At 36.5% G+C, this 23,445-nt stretch overlaps 1 protein-coding gene across 2 annotated transcripts in view; it reads right to left on the minus strand.

Moving 5' to 3' along the window:
• The window catches only part of LOC114643059 (adhesion G protein-coupled receptor F5-like), a 140,081-nt gene that overhangs the window by 35,920 nt on the left and 80,716 nt on the right, over positions 1–23,445 (minus strand). For both annotated transcript variants that reach the window (XM_028791762.2, XM_051925630.1), the window contains exons 12-14: positions 16,843–17,037; positions 8,991–9,185; positions 6,094–6,246 (exon numbers count right to left, since the gene is read on the minus strand). In XM_028791762.2, the coding sequence (XP_028647595.1) occupies positions 6,094–6,246; positions 8,991–9,185; positions 16,843–17,037 (543 nt within the window). The remainder of the gene's footprint in view (positions 1–6,093; positions 6,247–8,990; positions 9,186–16,842; positions 17,038–23,445) is intronic.

Here is a 23,445-nt window from a genome sequence, read left to right on the forward strand (position 1 = left end):
CACTTATAAAAATAAATAAACTTTTTTTTTTTTTTGCCTGGGAGCCACATCTTCCCCATGTCCCGCAGGCACAACACAGTCCCACAACAAAAGCACAAGCACTCTTCTCTTCACCACCACTCCTCATCGGCGAGCACTGTCTCCCTCCTCCCGACTCTGACTCCCAGAGTGGTGGCTGCAGGCTCCCTTTATAGCCCACCCGGAAGTGCTTCAGTTGATTGATGACCTAGATCTGGCTGCACTTCCGGGTGTGGCTGCATCACCACCCACACAGGCTCAGGAAGCCATGTAGCTTCCCCTGGCAGTGGCCACAGAGCCCAACAGAGCTGAGCTCCAAAGTTCCATGACTGTGGCCCCGATGCAACTCAGGGGGGCTGCCACAAAGTGTTCCGGGGGAAGTAGTATGCCGCCCATGGCTGTTCCCCTGGACCAAGTGGGCCCCGGCAGTACACCACACCCTGGTATTCACTAATTCACTGATATGATATTGTTTGATTTTTTAGTGTTAATTATAGGTAGATTGCTTGGTTACTGAAGAGGAAATATCAAGTTTAGAACATTTACAGGTACATTATAAGGTGTTCACAACGTTCGTATCATTCTTTATAAACACTTTGCTGAAATCCTCCTCCTAAGCCTAAAAAATCCCATCATATGTTGTTACATCAGGCCCTGAGTGTTTAAAGAAGATTATTAGACAAAAAAAACTAATTTGTCACCAAAGCCAGTAAAATTTGACTTCTTTTTGCCTTCTGAATTTATATAAGAGACACAGTGTAGTAGTCCGCAGAAATCCTCAACATGGTGAAAATTACATTTTTAATTAAGTGGATGTTTTACTTTTCTTTATCTTATTTAAAACTGTTGTCTTTAGATTTTTTAAAACATGTTAATCAGAACCCAAGTCAGAACTTAAAGCCTGCATTACTCCAAAACCTAAAAGTCAGAAATTGGCATTTAAAGAATCTGATGCATTCCATTCTGACACATATACATCAGTATGGGGGAATATTTTGGGCAAAATTAAATAAATACACTACACTGTCAAAAGTTTTAGAACTTTCCCCATTATTCCTTTTTTTATTTCTGAAATTCAAGTAAAGTGAATAATACCGAAATGGTACAAAGGTAACCATTAAACTGCCAAAGATTTAAAAAAAAAAAAAAAAACTTAGGTTACCAAAAAGACATTTTTCAGGGAACAAGTAACAACTAAGTATTCTGCCACAGAAAACTGTGGGCCAGATTTTTAATGAGGAAGAATCACGCATTGAAACATAGTCTAAAGCCATTAAAAGTTTGAAATCGAAAAGTCTAACTGATCTGCTGTCAAGCCTCAACAAATTATCAGAAATCAAAGTTAAAAAAAAGCAGTAAGTCGTATACCAGAAGACTGATAAACAGAAATCACTAGCCACTGAAGATATTAATCCAGAACTCGGATAACCAGGAACTATTTCAGATGACCTGTAAACCTTTAGACACATGATGTAAAAGGTCATGACCTCTTAAGGATGGGTGAAGGGGTGAATATTGGGATAATTATAGAGTATTAGCATGGCCAGACTTCTGCTTGAGCTAGCCTGAGCTGCAGTCCAGGAACCTATAATTCTACAGAGGTCTCGAAATTTATTAATCCACAGAAATATTCCTGCCTCTACACTGGCCAATCATTTTCTCTTTAACCCAATTACTATTATCCCTGATATCACTCATCCACTGTTAGTTGCACACACACATCCTCCCAGAGTGCTCTTGACATAGCATTTGCAACAGCAGGACAAGCGGAATGCAGGCTGTCTGAGCATGAAGCGTGTAAGAAAGAAAGCCAGCTCTTCAGAAATGGCCAGTGACTGTATTATACAGCAGATTCCAAATTAAGTGATAGTGAAGCACACAAAGGTGTTGACTTTGCTGAAATGGTGAACTCTTGTAATGTTCATGGAAATATTACACATGTACAGCTAAACAAAGTTTGTGTCCTTGTGGCCTAGACGATGGTTAGTCTAGACCAGGACTGAACATGCCTTCTTTTGATGATTCAATTTGTAAGGTAAGGACCTACCTCTGTTTTTTAAATACTAGTAGCCTAAAAAGTATCAAGTTCAGTACATTACCACATATAAATTTTCCATATTACTTTGTGGGTGTATTGTCTTACATGCACCTTGGCACATGGTGAGTGGCACACACTGAAAGCAAAATCCAGATTGCTAATGAGCACTGATTTCTTGATGCGCTGCTGCCATTCTTTACATTCAGAGTATGTACAGTAATTCAGAAGGCCGAGGATGAGATGTACCGGCCAACAAAGCTATCATTTGAAATGCTTTATGGACAGAATATGCAGGGCCGGATCTAGAATGCCTATGCTGGAGGTGCAATTCGAAAAACTGATAAAACAGATCTCAGCATGATAAAGGAGCCACTTTGAAGGTAAAAGCAGATCAACTGAAAAGCAGAGGAGGGGGTTCATTTGTGTATGCAGAGAAACAAAACGATAGATCTGGCCTTGAGCAGATGGCAACTTAAAAAATATTTAGATTACTTGATAAAGGTTTGCAATTTGTTACCTGTTACTTTACACAGTAGTGAGAAATCCCTTTTGAAAATAAAAGTGTTATTTGATGCACTGACAGAGGAATTCACTAAAGTCTACATACCTGAGCAAAATGTTGTAGTCGAAAAATCATTTATGTTTTGGAAAGATGATTTGGCAATGAAGCAATACAAATATCACGCAATTACTGAGCGGGCACTATGTCTACTCTACTGAACAATAGGTAAAGTTTATTGGAGGTTTAGCAAAAGAGTTTGCAAACTGGCAAGACACAAAAACTTGTTTCTCATGCATGTACTGTATGAAGGTCAAGTAGGCCTATGTGGATCATGTATGTATACCATACGGTCTCATTCAAATGGCTCTGTGAATTCTGGTCATCCTGCATAGCCACATGGTTAGTAACAGTTGTAAATGCCGCACGGCTAGATGGGCATCCTGACCAGAGAAGGGGATGATTCTTTACCTTGATGGGAGGCTCTGAGCAGACAGATGGGCATTCCGACCTAGAGGAAAGAAGGAGCCAGACCCGGACTTGGAGGCCGGAGGAAATGGACAGACAGACCACCGGAAGTGGAAGATATTGCTGGGGAGTTTTTATTCCCCCAGAACAGGAGATGGCAGCAGCACTCCGTATCGGCACTCATTTTGGAACCAGTACGGAATGCTGCGAGATGTGGTCCATGAGTTCAACATGGGGGAACTGTCGAGAGATGCATTTCCTAAAATGGGACTTCCATATCAGAATCAGAATCAGCTTTATTGGCCAAGTATATGTACACATACAAGGAATTGGACTCCGGTTTTACCTAGTATTGTCCCTGATGCTGTGAGATTGACTTAAGTGTTCATGAGAGTGATGGCCTGAGGAAAGAAACTGTTCACATGTCTGGTAGTTTTGGCGTACAGTGCTCTGTAGCGCCTACCAGAGGGAAGAAGTTGAAAAAGGTTGTAACCAGGGTGTGATGGGTCTGCAATGATGTTTTTTGCCCATTTCCTGACTCGAGATCTGTATAAGTCTTGAATGGAGGGCAGATCAACACCAATGATTTTTTCTGCAATCCTGACTGTCCGTTGAAGTCTGTTCCTGTCCTGTTTTGTGGCTGAGCCAAACCAGACTGTGATAGATGAACAGAGAACAGACTGGATTACTGCAGAGTAAAATTGGATGAGCAGCTCCTGAGGCAGGTTGAACTTCCTGAGCTGGCGCAGGAAGTACAACCTCTTCTGGGCCTTTTTAACAATTGTGTTTATGTTTAGTTCCCACTTTAGGTCCTGGGAAATTGTGGATCCCAGAAACCTAAAGTTTTCCACAGCAGACACAATGCTGTTGAGTAGTGTGAGAGGGGGCAGCACTGGGGGGCTCCTCCTGAAGTCCACTGTCATCTCCACAGTTTTAAGCTTGTTCAGCTCCAGGTTGTTTTGACCACACCAGAGGGCCAGCTGTTCGACCTCTCGTCTGTATACAGACTCGTCACTGTCCTTGATGAGGCCAGTGACTGTCATATCATCTGCGAACTTCAGGATTTTAACAGACGGGTCTCTTGAGGTGCAGTCATTTGTGTAGAGGGAGAACAGCAGAGGAGAGAGGACACATCCCTGGGGGGCGCCAGTGCTGACTGTTCGTGTGCTGGATGTGATTTTTCCCAGTCTCACTTGCTGCTTTCTATCTGTCAGGAAGTTTTTGATCCACCGGGAGATGGGAGCTGGTATAGTGAGCCAAGTGAGTTTGGTGTGGAGGACTTCTGGAATGATAGTATTGAACGCCGAGCTGAAGTCCACAAACAGGATCCTAGCATATGTCCCTGGAGAGTCGAGATGTTGCAGGATGTAGTGCAGTCCCATGTTGATTGCATCATCCACTGACCTGTTTGCTCGGTAAGCAAACTGTAGGGGGTCAAGCAGGGGGTCTGTAATGTCCTTCAGGTAGGTCAACACCAGTCTTTCAAAGGATTTCATGACCACAGACGTCAGGGCGACTGGCCTGTAGTCATTAAACCCTGCGATGGAGGTTTTCTTTGGAACCGGGATAATTGTGGAACGCTTAAGGCAGGAGGGAACTTCACATAGCTCCAGGGATCTGTTGAAGATCTGTGTAAATATGGAGGCCAGCTGATCAGCACAGACTTTAAGACAGGAGGGTGACACACCATCTGGACCTGGTGCCTTCCTGATCTTCTGTCTCCTGAAGAGCTGACTCACGTCCCCTTCACAGATCCTGAGTGCAGGTATGGTGTCAGTGGGGAGGGGCAGGGACTTGGTAGTGAGTGCTGGGAGTGTATTTTGATTGGCGTGGGTGAGAGATGTGAAAGAGGGATTATCAAACCTGCAGTACCTTCAGGCAGTGGCCCTGGCACTGGAAGTACTCCCGCGTCTTTAATAAAAAGGACTGCACTCCCTTGTCCTGGTGAGTCGGAGCTGGGAGGACTTACAGCAACATTCAACTCTACTAACTGGAGGAAGGCAGTGCGGTGGTGAGAGACATCATTGTGGAAGGAGAAGAGATTATTGTGGAGAAACTTGTGCTTTTTGTTACTTTTAAAGGAATTTGGTTAATAAACCATCCTTTATTTGAAGCTGGGATTCTTTGTGTGCTTGTGTTGGGGTTTGGGGCAGGCTGACGCCCCAGTTTCCATCACACTGAACATCACACAGCACACACACTAAACTCAAAATGTTAGCACCAACAGAAAACAAAATGGCATCGCTAGATGCTAAAATATTTGAAATTTTACTGAATAAAAGACAGACCATTATAATCCTTAAAAGAGAAGGTCTTCCCTTTAGAGAAACTGTAAAGAGAGCCCAAGGTATCAGTAAGCACAGTGAGTTTCCTACACAATTAAAAGGAGTGTGAAAATGGAGGAAACTCTGACACAAGTCACAACAGAATCTGAAGACAATCTTCCGAGAGTCAACAGCTTATGTGACAGATCCTTTTGATAGTGTAGGAAACTGTATTTAAGAAAATTATGTTTTCAGAAGTTATTGGATGTGGTATGATTACACAGTACAGACTCTTATTTCAAATTTAATTGTTAAATGAAAAAGATCACTTTATGCCTGACATGCTCCATTATTGACAGTTTAATGTTTATGTTTGTTGAGATGACTTTTTACATTGTTTTCCTTGTGGCATTTTGATAACAACTCTCACTATTATTTTTACCTACTTCATATTGTTTTACTTTTCTTGAAACTATTTATTTGACATCTTTTAAAACATTTTGAGCTACACCCTGTGCATGACAATAGAAATACATGTTGTTGTTGTTGCTTAAATTTTTAGAATATGAGGTACCAAAACTGTCTGGTTAACTTAATATGTAACATCTCTCCTTGTTTTGTAATAAGGTAAGTATCCTAACCAATATCCTTGTAATATATATAGTCTTTGCATGTTTATTAACTGTGAATAGGAAAATAAGCACTTTATTTACTATTTCACCTGAATTATCTGTTTTCCATTTTCCGTCCATCCCATCAAAACTAACTACTGTTTTTCCTGAAGAAATTTTTAATATCTTACTTACCAAGTAATATGGTTCTGACAGTAACAATTTGATTGATGGATAATTGGAGAGGTGAATTATAAGCTGTGCAATTAACAAATCCATTGTTTGAAGTGCAACTGGTGTTTGATTGAAGAGTAAAGATGGAGCAGCTCTCATTGTAATACTGTTGTGCTAAAAAAGATAAATGCAAAACTTGAATGATTTAGCAGTACAAATATCTGTTAAAATAGTTTTTCACCTAGTATGTAATATCAAACATACTTACTTTTAGGGAGCATTTAAACCTGATTTTGGGAGATCTGGTTTTGTAGCTCTTGTTTTATGGATTATAATATTTTAACATGGTGTGTATAATATTGCTTATATTTAATATTATACTTCTATTTGTATGTCTATTGTCATAACGTAATACTTAATGTTGTATTAAGAGTATAGGATTTATATTAGATGTTTATGAAACCTTGCCTGGAGTAGCTTGTGCAGTTTTAGTCTCCATATTGTGACAAAGAAACAGCAGAAAGTACACAGAAGATGGACTAAGCTGATTCCAGGACTGTGAGGTGTGAACTGTGAGGAAATACTGAAGAAAATTTAAGTGAATCAGATTAATAGGAGTTGACAGTGTTAAAATTAAGAAGAAAATTTGTATGGTGGACCTCAACTGTTATTTTAAAATTAGTTCTTCAACATGAACATGGAGAAACTTGGTAAGGGTATCTTTTCACATAGACATCAGAAAGTTTTTTCTCTAAAACAGAGAACCATAAATACTCGGAGTAAGTTATAATATAGTGTAGTAGATAGCAGAACTTTGGGTATCTTCAAAATGTCACCTTGAGGTTATTTTAGCAAAATAGGATTGATGAACTTGGCTTGGCCAAATGGAATGTTATCTTAAAAATTGTTCTAACAATTAGAAAAAGCTTGGCAGTTGGGATCTAACAGAGGTTTCTCAAACCACAGAATTATGTAACTGAGGATTTGCCCTTAACCACATTGTACTCTGGAGCAGTAACCCTGCTATGTGGGGTTGGTGTCCAAGACATGGAAGTAAAGTTTCCAAGCCACAGAAAAAAAAATATATATTTGGTATTTTATTTTATAGTTCTGCCAATGTAGTAATTATTGTAATGTCCTTTACTGTATTTAATTCAATGATTAAAATAAAGTTTCATATTTTTGAATAACTTGGAGCGTTAGGAAGAAGTATGTAAAGTAACAGAGTTACATAATGTATATAAGGTGGCACACACTTATGTTTTGAATAGGAGATTACATTAGGAAATTAGGTTTTTACGCCTGTGTTTTCTGAATTTTTGTAAGAGCTTCTGTAAAAAGTCAAATTTTCCCCTAGGGACAACTAAAGTTCTTTCTTTCTTTCTTTCTTTCTTTCTTTCTTTCTTTCTTTCTTTCTTTCTTTCTTTCTTTCTATTTGATAAAGGAGCAAACTGTCAGAGAGCTAATTTAATGAAAATGTTTTGAGTAAAAAACAATTCCATAGGGTTCAGAGAAACTAAGACAAGTGGAAAAATTAGTGTTCTGCTGTGTTTAGTTCAGATTGTGAAAGTTATTCTGTTTCTCAGTTTTAAATGATTATACATGTAAGTAAAGAGTCTAAAGTAAGGTTTTTTTTTTATTTTATCCTAATTCCTGTCACATTTAGGTTATTGCAAATGATCGATCACATGATCCCATTATTTATTGTAAAGAGGCCACATAATAAAGATTTGTAAGGCGTAAATATGAGCAATGGATTGTTGTGATGAATAATTAGTGGAGATAAATGTGGTTAGATCAATGGAAATCCAACCCAGTTGTTTTTGTTTGCTAGTGATTGAGGAAAAGTCTTTCCATCTACAAGTTAGGTAAGGACTAAAGTCATATTGTACAAGGGCAACTGAGGCTCTAAGATTTTTAATTATTTGTTCATTTACAGTTATTACATTACTCTGTATATTTACACCCCTGAGGAGACCAATAACGCAAAAATATATGAAAGGATACAGTATATTTACATTATATAAATATTTGGATAAGGGTGTACCTTAAAACTACTGAAAACCTAAATATGTTAGACTCTGAAATGTCTAAAAATATCTTAATACAAAGGTTAAAACACGAAGAAAAAATTTTACAATGTTGTTGGATTAGGTAAAGGAATAAAAAAAACGAACTTGTATTTTTCTTATCTTGTATATAGTAGACCTTTATATATGGTTACACACCAGATTCTGTGTATGCAGATTGTTTCAGAACCATAGATAGTTCACAATAAAAAAGACAAAAGGAAAAAAATTTATAATAATAATAGCAAGTACCACAAATATCCTATATTTTGAACTGTACTTTAAAACTACTTTCAGCACAATACTCCATAAGCATGGTATTCATGACATAATGTAATTTATGTTTAGTAATCGAAGTCATCAAATACGCTTACTCAAATCATCAATTTTGAAGTTTTTGCAGAAACTACATTTATTTCAAAATAAAATAAAATTAAAAGATTACCAAAACACCGTAGATATACATTCTAATTAAACATTTTATTCTTAGTAATTGCCATAATAATCAGATTAATTAGGTATATCAGTTCAGTACAACTGACTGTAATGAATCCTTTCACCAAAAGATCTGCCAGTGAAAACACATTAATACTGTATTTAAAAATGATAAAATAATATTAACTGCTATGTAAAAAATGCAGTGATACTATTTACTAAGATAAATCTTCATAGTCATTCTGACAGAGTTTGATGGTATTTAATATCAGTAAATTGTCAAGTAAGTCAACCTGCCTGTCAGAGAAGTGAAACTTCAATTAGTGTTTAAAACTGAGAAGACAAAATTATTTAAAACATTTATTTAATAAACTACAAGCACTATTAAGAATAGTTACAACAATTGTTTCTTACTTCCATTAACTCCCGTTATTGGATTTAAAGTCCAGTTGAAAATGAAGTTAGTTGACTTAACACAGCATGTTATATTTTTTGGTTGGTCACAAAACAAAGTAATATTTGAATCACAGATCATCAGTGGAATTATTGTAATTGTTTGTTGAGCATTGTAAGTTGTACCATTTAATGCATATACACAAGTGTAAACACCTGCAAAAAAATAAAGAAAACATAAAATGTGTAATTAAACAAAATGAAAATATAGGAGAACTGAAACATAAAATATACTTATGTAATATTTAACCAATGAAAACTGTAAGTATTCAGGACATATAATGGGTTACAAACAGGTCAGAAATTTAATTGAGCCATATAGTGACTGTACAAAACTCCAGAGGACACAACAACAGTAACTCCAAAACAACCTTTTCAGTCACTTTAGATTTAAAATAAAGGTTGGAAGGAGATTATAGTTAGAGATGCCTGCAAAATTAATATTTGCCCTGTATAAGTGGGTTAGGAAGATAAATAGATGTATGGATAATTTTATAACAGCCAAGTATAAAGATATGGAGAACTTAATGACAGAGATAAGTATTATACAAACTGCTACAAAAAAGGTTTGTCAATTTTAGAATAGGAATAGAGTTCAGGGAATTAGCAGAAAAATTCATCCTGGAAACGATGCAAGTGATTCCATAAATATGCCTTGACCATGATAATGTGATTAAATTTTGGAAAAATTAAACTTAGAATTTTAGCTACTTGTACAAGAGTAAATTTAAAAGTAAAGGAAATTTAGAAAGTGTGCAGTAATTTTAATGGATTGAAGCTGACACAATACAACACTTTTTCGATGGCTTATGCATAGTTTGAACATGCACAGCATAGTGCTCTGCTATTAGTCTAGTTAGAACATTAGAACAATCTAGATGAGAACAGGCCATTTAGCCCAACAAAGCTCACCCGTCCTATCCACCTATGTCTTCCAAAAAACATCAACTTGAGTTTTGAAAGTCCCTAAAGTCTTACTGCCTACCATACTACTTGGTAGCTTATTCCAAGTGTCTATCATTCTTTGTAGAAAGAAAAACTTTCTAATGATTGTGCAAAATTAACAGACATGCGAAAGACATGACTGCACTGACACCAGGTGATAAAGTAAGAGTACAGCCAACACAGTCACAAAAGGTCTGGCAGAAAGCAACAGTTATAGAACCGGTCAACAAACGGTCATACAAGATTGAACTGGACAGTGGTGGTGTTCTGAGGAGGAACAGAAGGTACCTAAAGCACACTGGCCATCAAGACCTGGTCATACAACAAGAACAGTGTGCTGAGAACAGCAGATCAAAGGATCACTGTGCTCAGCCAATTGGTGACACAAAACATACTGTTACTACCAGATCAGGTCGGATTAGTGCCAGACCACAGTATTTGAAGGACTATGTTACTTAAGTTACATATGGACTGTTAATGTTTTAGTATGTTAAGACACTAAATGCGTTCATGTATGGAGATATAGCGTGAAGTGGCACTAGTAAGAAAAAAAGAAAAAAAAAAGGAAGGATATAACAATATGATTATTTGACTCATGTTGTAGCACGGACTTTTTAGTATGTAGCACTGTTCAAAGGGAAGTTAGTCTGTTCAGTAAACAGAGAGGTACGAAACATAATGGTAGTGGTCTGAGTTATTTATATAATCACTCTAGAGAATGGACAAGAGTGAAACAATCATATGCTCCACTTTGATCGTATTCTTTTGTTGCCTCCTCATAGAATTCCAGCATGTTAGTAAAACATGACCTCCCTCTTTTGAACACATACTGACTGTTTAGAAAAACTCCTGTTCTTGCCAAGTGTTACTTAATCTTATCCTTAATAATTCCTTCCATTAATATTTCTGTGATTCATGTTAAGCTTACTGGCTTATAGTTGCTTGGATCTGCCCAGATCTGCTTTTTATATAATGGGATGATATTTGCCATTTTCCAGTCCTTCAGAATCTCTCCAGTGCGCAGTGACTTCCTAAAAATATGTGTCAAGGGTTTATATATGTACTTGCTAGCCTCCTTAAGAAGACAAGGGTAAATATAATCTGGTCCTGGTGATTTGTTTGATTTCAGCCTATTTAATGTGAGCAGTACTTCTCCCTCTACAATTTCCAAATCTATCAGTACCTCCTTAGTAGTCGCGTTTACCTCTGGGAGGTTATCCACATCCTTCCTTGGGAAGACTTCAGAAAAACGCAAGTTTAGAGTGTTCCACTCTTTCACTGTCTGTATCTTTTAATTCCCCTTTACTATTTCTGATGAATTTCACCTCCAAATTGACTGTTCTTTTACTACTAAAATACTGAAAGAATCTCTTTGGGTCTACTTTCACCTTATCTGCTATATTCATCTCCAACTGTCTTTTAGCCTCCCTGATATCCTTCTTAATATTTGCTCTCATGTTCTTATGTGTTCTAGTCTTATATGCCATATAAAGCAGTTTTTTCCTTTGGAGCTTCTATTTTAAATCTTTATTAATACACTGTGGAGTTTTTAAAAATTTCCTATTAATTCCATATGTAGTTATGTATGTCCTGTATTACATGTAAAACATTTTTAAACCTGTTCCACTTCTCCTCTACTGTCTCCACACTTAAAAGCTTATGTCAGTCTATCCTCATTAGACTTTGTTGCATCTGCTCAAAATTTGCCCTACTAAAGTTCAACTTAACAATTTTAGTCTTTGCATCTGCACTCTTACAAAATAATAAGAACTGTATTATATTATGGTCACTTGACCCTGGTTCAATCACCTCTGCCCACATGATTCTGTCTTGATTATTGCAAAATACTAAATCCAGACAAGCTTCACCACGCATTGGTGCTTTAACATACTGTGTTAAAAAACAGTCACTTATTACTTCTAATAACTTCTGCTCTTGTGCTCATTCATCTACAAGGTTATCTTAGTTAATATTTGCATAATTAAAGTTCCCCTGACTATTATATCTCCCTGTAAACTTGCCTTTTTGATATTACTAAAAAGATGTGTGTTGAAATTATTCTCATCTGAGTTCACCTTTGTTATAGCACATCTTTATTTGAAAACAAGCAGTGTCATATTGGGGGGAGCGTGAACGTGGCTGAGAGAATAAAACTGAATAAAAAAAAACGCTAACTTCTACAAGTACCATAAATTTACACTGGCTATTACAGACTCAAATCAAATGTATGTTTTTATTCTATAATAGTTAGAATAACAGCCGCTCACTACTCAAAACAGTGGCACCCGGGATCAAACCGAGAATGTCTTGATTACGAGTCAGCAGATCTTATCATTGCACCACCCAAGCGGTCGTGTCAATGTCATACCCTTGGGTTCTTTTTCTACAGTTATATTCTTGAATAAAAGCACTCTTGTTTTGTTATACTTATAACTTTTGTGAAAGTGTTTATTTGATATTTGGACTTCAGTCTTCACACATTATACACTTCATGTCTACTTTTTGCCAATTATTAGTAAAATATGAAAAACATTTCTTTTTTAGTTATGTGTTCAACAATTCCTGAGTTGGATTTCATCCTACAATTTACACAGATTGTTGTAGACACGGAACACACATGAAATGTATGTGTTCCAAATAATGATATATTATTTACCCTATACAGCTCCGGGTACCTCACTCCCAGATAAAGAAGACTTGAGCTGGGAGACGTTTTTGACACTTCAGCGGTGGTTATAGGATAACAGGCTGCTTGCTGCATGTGCTGATCGACACATTTACAAAACAAAAGACACTGATGGAGAAGTGCAAAGGAATGTAAGGTGGGCCGGGATTATGAGTTTTTTCGTAGGCTTCAGGGATTCTAGTGTTAAACAGATGATTGGCAAAAGCAAGATCTAATTTAAGATTATAGATACAGTGTTTTTTTTTTTGTTTTCTGCTCTCCTGCACCATAACCTATGGTTTATGGGGAGGAGTGAAAGCTTTAAATTCGTCAAAAATTTCAATCCCCAGTTTTCAACAGATATCGACATTTTTGAGTCCCCTGATACCGGAAACATCGGTATCTCAATGATGGGTGTGTGTCTGTGTGCCAAAGTTTCTTGAGGATGGTCTAGAGCTAAAATGGCTGGATGGAAAAATACCAAACTTGAAATTTAAGCCTGTTATGAAATGACGATGTGCTAAGTAATTTTTTAGCTAAATCATGAAAGAGAAAGAGGCACTCTAGAGCAGGGGTAGGCAACGTCGGTCCTGGAGTGCCACAGTATGTGCAGGTTTTTGTTCCAACCCAGTTCCTTAACGAGAACTCAATTATTGCTGATGAAGCACATATTGCTTAAGTGACATTTTAATGCTTCATTTTAGTGGTCTTGCTTGTTAAGGTTCTCCAACCTTAATTGCTTATTTCAATCTTAAACTGCTGCATTCAGTGTTTTAATTGCTCCTTATTAGCAATAAGATGTAAAACAGGGGTAGGCAATGTCGGTCCTGGTGAGCCGCAGTGGCTACAGGTTTTCATTCCAACCCAATTGCTTAATTAGAAACCAATCATTGCCAATCTCAGACCTCATTTAATTTTATGGCTTGCTAGTCTGTGCAATGTAAGGCTTTTATATAGTAGATTTTTTTCCTTTCCAAGGATATCATCCAAATGATTTGAAGCCTAAAACAGATCATTTTCAGTCTGTCACATTTTTCTATTAAGTGTTTTATTAAATCAAACCGTGCATGATGAACACACACAGATCCATCCATCCATCCATCCATTATCTAACCCGCTGAATCCAAACACAGGGTCACGGGGGTCTGCTGGAGCCAATCCCAGCCAACACAGGGCACAAAGCAGGAACCAATCCCGGGCAGGGTGCCAACCCACCGCAGACACACACAGATGTAATTGGAAAAAAGCTAACTGGAGAACTGCTGGCTGCTTTGTCTTTTACATCTTATTGCTAATAAGGAGCAATTAAAACACTGAATGCAGCAGTTTAAGATTGAAATAAGCAATTAAGGTTGGAGAACCTTAACAAGCGAGACCACTAAAATGAAGCATTAAAATGTCACTTAAGCAATATGTGCTTCATCAGCAATAATTGAGTTCTCGTTAAGGAACTGGGTTGGAACAAAAACCTGCACATACTGTGGCACTCCAGGACCGACGTTGCCTACCCCTGCTCTAGAGGATTCCTCAAATTATTTTTTGATAATATCTTGAGAATTATGGCAAATGCCATAATTATGCAATTAATTATGAATTCTTCTCGTCAATTACTACCGTAATGACCTATTTTATGACCAGAAAGATCAGCATCAGAGCAGTAAATAATTACTGAAATGTTATAGAATGTTTCCTAGGGCACAACGTCTACTTTGGATAACAATTTCTTTGTCTTAGTGAATTAAATCTTTTGTCTAAGAGTATGTCTTTTTTGTTTCATCGAATGTTGTTTAGCTATGTTACATTTCAAAAAGGCATCTTTTCCCAATTTATTTTCATCTGGACCCTTTTTTTGAAAAATGTGTAAGTCCAAAAGTAATGTATGCAATTGCCAAAAACTTAGAGAGAAATGTTCCTTTAATTCTACCCACAAAAAAAAGCTTCAAAGTAAAAAAACTGTATTAGTGAGTTTTGTTATTGTAAAATTGCAAGTGAAATGAATTTTAGTATTTATTTTGCAAAATTTTATGCAAAAGAAACCTCAGCTGTTTTGCTCAGTACTATGGTATCTATTATATTTTCTGATGCTATATTTTACATAACTTATAGAGACAGTTTCAGACCACCAGACCCTGGTGGTGGGTGTATGTTGGTCATATGTGCAAACAGAAGTTTTATTGTACTGTGTATACATGACAATAAATCTGAAATAAACTAATTACAATACATTTTTAGCCACGCAAAACCTTATATTTTTGAAAGGGTCACTTCTATTGTCCACTTGTATCTCAATGCTAAGCTTGCATTTTCAATCAATATTCAAAATTACAAAGTTCTGCAGTATGTAATCTGAAAGCATGATAAGAAAAATACTGAGAAAATTAAAAAACAAAACATAAATTATGTGGTAGGGCTAAGCCATGATGAAACAGAATGAACCTTACATTTTTTCTGTAGCAAATGCTAAGTCTTTCTTGTTCTGAATATGAAAGAAAGAGAGTGACTGGGAATAGTTTTTATAAATACTAAGGTTTACTATTCCATGTTGGTAGACATCTATTCAAGTTCATTTTTTGAGGCAGTTCTAATTTTAGGCTTTGATGCCAATACAGAGTTGTGATTTGCAGCAATTTTTTATTAACATTTTAATTAATCAATTGTGAATCATCCTTCTAACATTACTGACTATTACTGCTGGTGATGTCTTTTGGAGAATGCAGCAACTCTGTGAACACCCTAAACCTTTCTCCCTCCAAGCAGATGGTTTTCACAAACCATAGGTATCAATTCCTAAAAAGAATGCATCATAGAGAATTGTAGTGGCAAAAAATAGTGCATGGATGGAATTTCAGATTAGGCAATGCTTCAGGCATGCTAGATAGAAACTCTGGAAATTGTTGCCTGAGAGGTAAATCTGAAATGAGGATAGTTGTAAAAGGAATTCAGATAATCAGCTTGTGACAGACACAGAAAAAAGTGTTGGAGGCACTAGGACAGCACTCTAAAGAAAATGTTTGGAAGGAGGGGGTAATACAAGTGTTGAAAGAATGGGCAAAAGGATGGGAGCTACCGCAGAGGAGCAGGGAGGAGTAAGGATTCATTCAAAAGGAGCGTGGGGATAGGTTAAGAGGATGACAAGTGGAAAGACAGCAGGTTGGAATGAATTAGAACCAGAAATGATAAATGGTTTGGGGGGTATTTTGCTGCTAAATGAACTGTGGGTGATAATGAATAGAAAAGAGTGTCAAATACCAAGTGTCTGAAATAAAAACATCATTATCCCATTATTTGAAAAGGGTGATTCCTCATATTGTGAGAACTACAAAGGAGTGTGACTTTCTTCCGTAACAGCCAAGGTATACTGAAGGATCTTGATTTGAAGACTGAGATAAATTGTGGAACCAAAACTGGGGAGGAACAAGCAGGATTCAGGATAGAAACAAACACTGGACTTGATCTTTTCATATGTGTACATCAGTAGGAACAGGCCCATACTATGGTCAGAAACATACATGATAGAAACTTTTGAGAGAACAATTCTTTGACAGGATGTTTTGTATAAGCAGATGTATTCAAATTACCACAATTGACCAGACACACTGCTGAGAGGAAGATCTGGCAATGGAGATTGTAGCTCCACTTCCTGCCCACCAAAGATGGGCAGGCCTCAAAGAATGATCAAGCTGTATCATATGGCATAATTATTAATTTATGGTGATTGTAAAAATCATACTACCACACTTTAAGAGTTAAGCAGGCAACTGTTGAATGCTCACTGTTATGTGGATGTAGGATAAGCACTGGAGGAATATCATTAAATACTTTTCTACATGTAGGTAAGTTAGATAAGATGTATATTAGCATAATTTGTGTGTGTCTAGTCTAAGAGGCTTAACCAGATTCCTAACAATTATAATTCAGAATAAATTAACATGCCTTCTTATAGGCACAGAGGACTTTAGCCCCTTGCAGAATTGAAAGGTGCAATGCTAGAGACACTAATATAGACGCACTGAGAAAAAAATCTGTCCTTCATTGATTAAAAAGCACAGACTGCAAGAAGTAACAGGAACCGAGGAAGGAACCTATCACAGAACCTGAGATAACATAGAGATCCATAACTTCAGTCCCCACCTATATGACAGTGTAGTAATGGAAACCATTACTTTCATTGTAAAAATATCATAAAATATGTTCAGTACTTACCACTGTCATTGGTACTCACAATATTGTTCACTACCAGAGTGGTGTTTAAAATAACAGAATAGTTTACTGCATTAATTCTTTGATTATTTGGTAGTACCCAATATGAAAAGACACCATTAGGTTGAACTGGGCAGGTCAAGGTCAGATTATTTCCATCTTGAGGTGGTGAGGGACTGGCATTAAAATTTACAGGAACTGAAAAAGGTCAAATGCAAAGATAAACATTAAATACAAAATATAGATTTATCACTGGTGTATCATTCCATTCAACACATATCAATACTTACATTACATTTACCACTTATATTAAAAAGAATTTCAGTTACATATAATAACATTCAATTACATATAAAAACAAGATAGCAAACAAAATGAATGTGAAAATGAAATTGCTGTTGGATGTTATAAATATAATATAATCAACTAAATCAAAAAACAAAATTTAAGGTAGACTGTACACAACAATTAACTGCATTATAATTTGATTAGAAAAACACAAGATTTATTAATGTAGAAAAAATATTTAAAACATATCAAAATATTGCTAATTATTAATTTGCTTAGAACATATGATCAACTTAAATGTTGTATAATTCAGAATATTGATATGGAATGGTTTTAAAAATACAGTGATGGACAAAAACTCTGTCAACACTCTGGTATCTGTTGATGTTCATAACACCTAACTCCTTCCATCTATTATCTAAACTTCTTAAAACAACTTAGACTTGTGGAGTCTGGATGCCTTAAATATTGGTTATTTTAGCTAACCTACAATAATTCTAGGAATGATATGTTCTTCCTCTGACCTTTACTACAAATGTATTTAATAAACATTCTTAAAAGTAAAGTTTATTTTTCCCAACTAAATACAGATATATGCAAAAAAATACTCCAAGAGCAAGATCTTTCTTGCCATATTGACCAAACTGCTTTACTCAGTTTGGAGAGGGAGGACAGAGAATCTAATGCCGTCATTGATTTATGCGTATTCTTATACTGCTCACAGAAAATAATGAGATTTTTCATTTAGATTTTATGATGTGTTGTGTTACTGGATATGCTCTTACTTAAAATGTGGAAAAATTCCATATAGGAGAGTCAATATTTTGTTTTGGCCAATTGAAATTAAGCCCCCTGAGTCAGATGGGCCAACTGAAAAATTATTTTATGTTAAATGCTGATAAAGAAAAACTTCTACTAAAAAGTCTATCTAGTGTTTAAAATATAAGGTATTGACCAAGTAATTATTTTAATATCACTTTTCTTTAATTCAGTCAGATTATTATGTACCACTTGAACATGTAAACCTTGCATGTTTCTTTGAAAGCATTACAAAAATAGTGATAGTAATGTTTGACTAAAGAAAAAGTTAAGCAGAATGGGCTGAAAACAAGCCTAGATATCTTGGTTGAAATGTAATTGTTCTAACCCCTAAAAGCTTGATGTCAAATCTGACTTACAGTGAGAAGGACTTGCATATCAAATTTCAGATTGGTAGCTTCAAAAACAAAGCAGTGCATCAAGTACAAACTAAAATAAAACATATTTTATAGATGTAGAGGTATACTTCCTTTATATTCTTGACTAATTTGTGTACTCACCCTGTACATAAAAATAAATAAATTCTAGCTTCCTTTTTTAACTATGAGCCAAATGACAGTGAATTTATGTAATTTAATCCAATTTTATGGCTGCAAGGATAAAAACTTATCCCAGCAAAAACACGACATATGTAGGAATCAAGGGGCAGTAGTCCACCAATTGTAAGCCGCAGAGTTCCAAAATCTTGGGTTCTTATCTCAAGTGCACATGTCTTACATTGACTAGCAACTCAAAATTGATCCCATCCACAAGAGTGAATGTGGGTGTGTGTGTGTAATGTTCAGTGCTGCTGAGAAAGACTCTGGCCCACCACCTAACACTAGACTAACTGAGTTTGATAACAGATGGATGGATGAGATTTTAAAGATATGATCACCAGCTAAAAAAGGTACTTTAGATCCTGCAGCTGCAGAAGAAGAAATTGATTTACATCTCAATTGCCACCAATCACTGGATATTTTATTATAGACCAACTGAAATATCTGGCGTTGCCCAGTAGGAAATTAAAGTTTTTTTTTTTAATTGTTTGAGAAAAATATAATTACAGAGCACACCAGAAACATTCCGAGCGATAACTGGATGATAACATATATACAAGACCACAAGATTGTTACAGTCTGCTTTATTTATATATATAATTGTGGCTGATTGTTGGAGAGGTGTTCTTTGGTAGGTGCTTAGTGGAATAAAATCTCTTTATTGTATTTATATTCTTATAATGTGGACTGTATTGCTGTCTGGGGCTCTCTGGTGCCCCCTTGTGGTTACTAAGTGTCAACTGGATGATAACATACATACAAGATTGTTGCAGTCTGCTTTATACATAAGATTTATTTTGCGAATGCTGCATTTTTTTTTGTTTGAGTTGTCAAGACACAAACACTTAAAAAGACACTGATCTGCAGTCTGTAATCAGCATGACTTTTCTGATCCACATTGCTGTTTACTTAATTAATTTCATTTTGACATCACACCATTTATCTTTACATTTGCTACCAGTCAAATGTTCGTGTTTTTGATAGAAATCAATACTTTTTTTTATCAAGATACCCATTAAATTAATTTTAAAATAGAGTTAAGACATTAATAGCAATAAGAGCATCTGTAGCTTGAGAAACAAACATCTTATAGGTCCTCTGTTACATGTCAAAAACCAGTGTCATCTGCAATAGTAAAAAATGCCTCTGGGATGCTGGCTTAAGTGGCAGATGTTCAAAGAAAAAGCCATATCTGAAACTGACAAATAAAATTAAATGAGTAAAAAAGGAAAAGAAAGACAGACATTGGGTGGGAGATGACTGGAAAATTATTTTATGGTCAGCATCCTTGACTCATCTTTTCTCTTTTGTAGATGACACTGGTATTTGGTGTGTAGTTAGGCAAGAAATCAAATGAAGACCTGAAAGTTGCTTGTTTCTCAAACTATAGACTGTGACGTCCTTATACTATTATGCCATTATGCGTCTAGGATCTCTACTTCTTTTACCAATTAGGACACAGAAGAAATGGCTGCTGAAAATAGGGCGTAGCAACCATGTGTGAATAATAAGTTAAAAATAAGTCATTTCAAGCAGTAATTGCCAATAGCAATAGTAGTAATGTTTTGGGTGTATTTTTAAATAAATGTAATGTTATCTTAAAAAAGGTATAAATTTCCATCAAAAACATGAACATTTCTGAGTGATTACAATCTTTTGACTGGTAGAGTATTTATGCTTTAACACATTATAATAATACCATATTTGGTGTCTTATTTGGCTTTATGCTTGATTCAAAATCATATACTTGCAATAACTGCACTACTACGTATGTAACTTATTTATGTCACCATCACTTTTGCCAGCCCTTTGCCTTAATTATAATCAGTTACTGTTCTGGGGAGATGGGGAGCTCAGTGTGTCATTGTTTGCTCCTCTTAATTGCAACGTAAGGGCTAGGATACCCTGGTAAAAGGATATGGGATTCTTCATGCTACAGACTTTTCTCATGTGAAGACTGCAAACCAGCCACAGAAGGACATGCCCAGGACGAACACTACAAATCCAGAGCACAAGGACATCCAGAAAGAGTTCAGCTAGGCCATTAGGTAGCTCAACCTATTCCATTCACATTGCCTTGTGACCTGTGATGCAAAGGAGAGTTGAAGTACACCCGGCAGTTCACCGTGGGATACTGAGGGTGAAAGAACTCCAGCTTGCAACAGGTATAGCCTATGTATATAGAGACCTGGGCTTGTCTCACTGAAGAAGATTTAAGGGAAAAAAGTATTAACCAACCAGTGAGCTGGTATATAAAGCCTTGGTTGGACTGTTTCAAAGACTATAGACATTTTGGATTGATCTTTAATGCCCGGTATTGCCATTTTCTTCTTTGTCCATGTTACATGTGAAATAAAGAAGCAATTTTCCCAGATCTCCACCTATTTGTTCCAATCACTGCATGTCTGTGGTTATGCCAGCTTTAAGATTAACATTGTGGGTTCTGTACACTCATAGTTAGTTATTATTTAAAGTTTCTTCCTAAATTCACATTTTATATCTCTCTCCACAGCACCAACCTTTTGGGGTAAGATCTCTTTAACAGCTTTAGCCGTACTATTGTTGACACAATTAGACCAGTAATACTTAATGTTACCTCCCATTGGCAACAAAACTAGCCATCATTTTTTGATTGACTTTTTGCCGTTTCTCTGCCTTTCATCACCAGCCTTTTCTGGATCCTACTGTGTGTCCTGTCAACTTGTCACCACACTGCATCCTGCTATAGTTTTGTGTGATGTATAAGCCAACCAGAACACCTCCTAGAAGCTGGAAATATACATCCCATTATTGCTGCACCATGGATTTACAGCGTGGTTGTTGCAGAAAAATGAAAAGAGAAGTGAAGGGTTTAAGGGTTCTATAAATCTCTTTTGAAGTAAGAGCAGTATATAAAGCAATCCTGATAAATACCCTCTGCTTACATCAGAGAAGCTTATCACTCAGTTTTATGGCTCGGGTATCTCTACTTGTTGAGAAGGTAATAAATGTTAGCTACTGTATGTCCTGTATGTACAACAAAAGACCTCAGAGATCAGGGATTTCTGGAGGTGCCACTCCAACCCAACAATCAAGACCTCTCTGAATCTGTCTTTCACATTACTGTCTTCCAATCTCATATTAGGATGCCATTTGAACTTAGTTGTGCCACATGCTGTTTTCAAAAGATTATGTCTACCATTTGGCAGGTATTTCAAGTATTGTTGTTTACATTGATGATATATTAATCCACATCCTCTACTCATAATAAGCATCTCTAAAAAGTGTGTTAACATTGATCAGACATAATATCACTCTTATTGGTAATAAATGTGTATTTTCTACACCATCAATTGAGTTTGTGGACTTCTGTTATTTTGGCTGGTAATTTAACCTCACTCCAGTCTACTACAGATGAGCATTCCTGGGCCGACATCAGTAGCACAGGTGACTTGGGTATGACTGCATACTACAGTATCTACACTATGTTCCCAGCACTCTATCACTACTGTATCTTTACATCACCTTTTGAAGAAAGATCTTCCCTGGGCATGAACAATTTTCAGTTTCTAAAGGCTTTGTTTACAGTACTTCACCACCTGTGCTGGCACACTTTGATCTCAATAGCTCCACAATAGTCACCTACAATACATCTGGAGCTGAACATGTCAAAGATGAACTCATTTGTGGAATGACAGCTGTGTGGCACTTGAGCTCTGCACTTTAGTTCACGTCACTCCAAGCATGTGTCTTAGCTATTGGTATATAAAGCCCATTTTGGGCATAGTCCATGTTAAGTAATGATGCTCTGATCTTGTGTGTGATTTCAATATTGAACCTCTGGTCAAAGAATGTCCATCACACTTTAGTAGTGGTAAAATTAGTATTCCTCCTGCATCCCCTTTGTAAATGATGTGTTAATCCTTGGGAACAGATAAAGGGAGACAACTGTGGTAAATTATATGGTGTTGTGTGGCATTTGACCTACATTCTAAGTAGCCCTAGCAGGAACAGTCACTAATAGAGCTGTGATCGAGTTCTTGCAGTCCATTGCTGCTCGCTGGGTGTTGCCAGTGACTGTTTCAACTGAAAATTGCCAACAATTTATTTGCAGTAAATTTATAAGTTTTTTGAAGGACAAAGAAATGTGCCATATTTGCACAGCATTCTACCATCCTCAAGCTAAATGGAGGGTACAACATCCAAGTAAAACACTCAACAAATAGTATTAAAACACATTTGACAGATGGATGCACATTTCCTTTGGCATTTCTCCAGAGACTTCTGCACTATACGGCCATAGAGAATTCAACCACAGGCATATCACCAGCAACGTCCTCTGGATCGTCTGCATGCTCAACCATCTGTGCACAATCCAATTTACACACAAAACGCTGTGTCCAAAACACAGCATAAAATGAAGCAGCACAGGATCAGACTGGCAGATACTGTATTATTGTCTTAAATTCAGTCATGGTCTGGAGGCTACACCGGGATTGTAAGCATTAGAACATTAGATTATTACAACAATCTAGGCGAGAACAGGCCATTCAGCCCAACAAAGCTCACTAGTCCTATCCACTTAATTCTTCTAAAAAAAGATCAAGTCTAGTTTTGAAAGTCCCAAAAGTCTTACTGTCCACCACGCTATTTGTTAGCTTATTCCAATGTTTGTGCAAAATTTACCCTTAACAATTTTCCAACTGTGTCTCCGTGTTCCTGATGAGCTCATTTTAAAATAACAGTCATGAATGACTGCACTATTTCCCTTCATAATTTTAAACACTTCAGTTGTGTCATCTCTTAATCTTCTTTTGCTTATACTGAAAAGGCTCAGCTTTTTTAATCTTTCTTCATAATTCATCCCCTTTAGCCCTGGAATGAGCCTAGTCGCTCTTCTCTAGAACTTTTCTAGTGCTGCTATGTCCTTTTTTGTAGCCTGGAGACCAAAACTGCACACAATACTCCAGATGAGGCCTTA

The sequence above is a fragment of the Erpetoichthys calabaricus genome, chromosome 3 (genome assembly GCF_900747795.2).
Source record: "Erpetoichthys calabaricus chromosome 3, fErpCal1.3, whole genome shotgun sequence".
In the NCBI taxonomy this organism is placed as follows: Eukaryota; Metazoa; Chordata; class Cladistia; order Polypteriformes; family Polypteridae; genus Erpetoichthys; species Erpetoichthys calabaricus.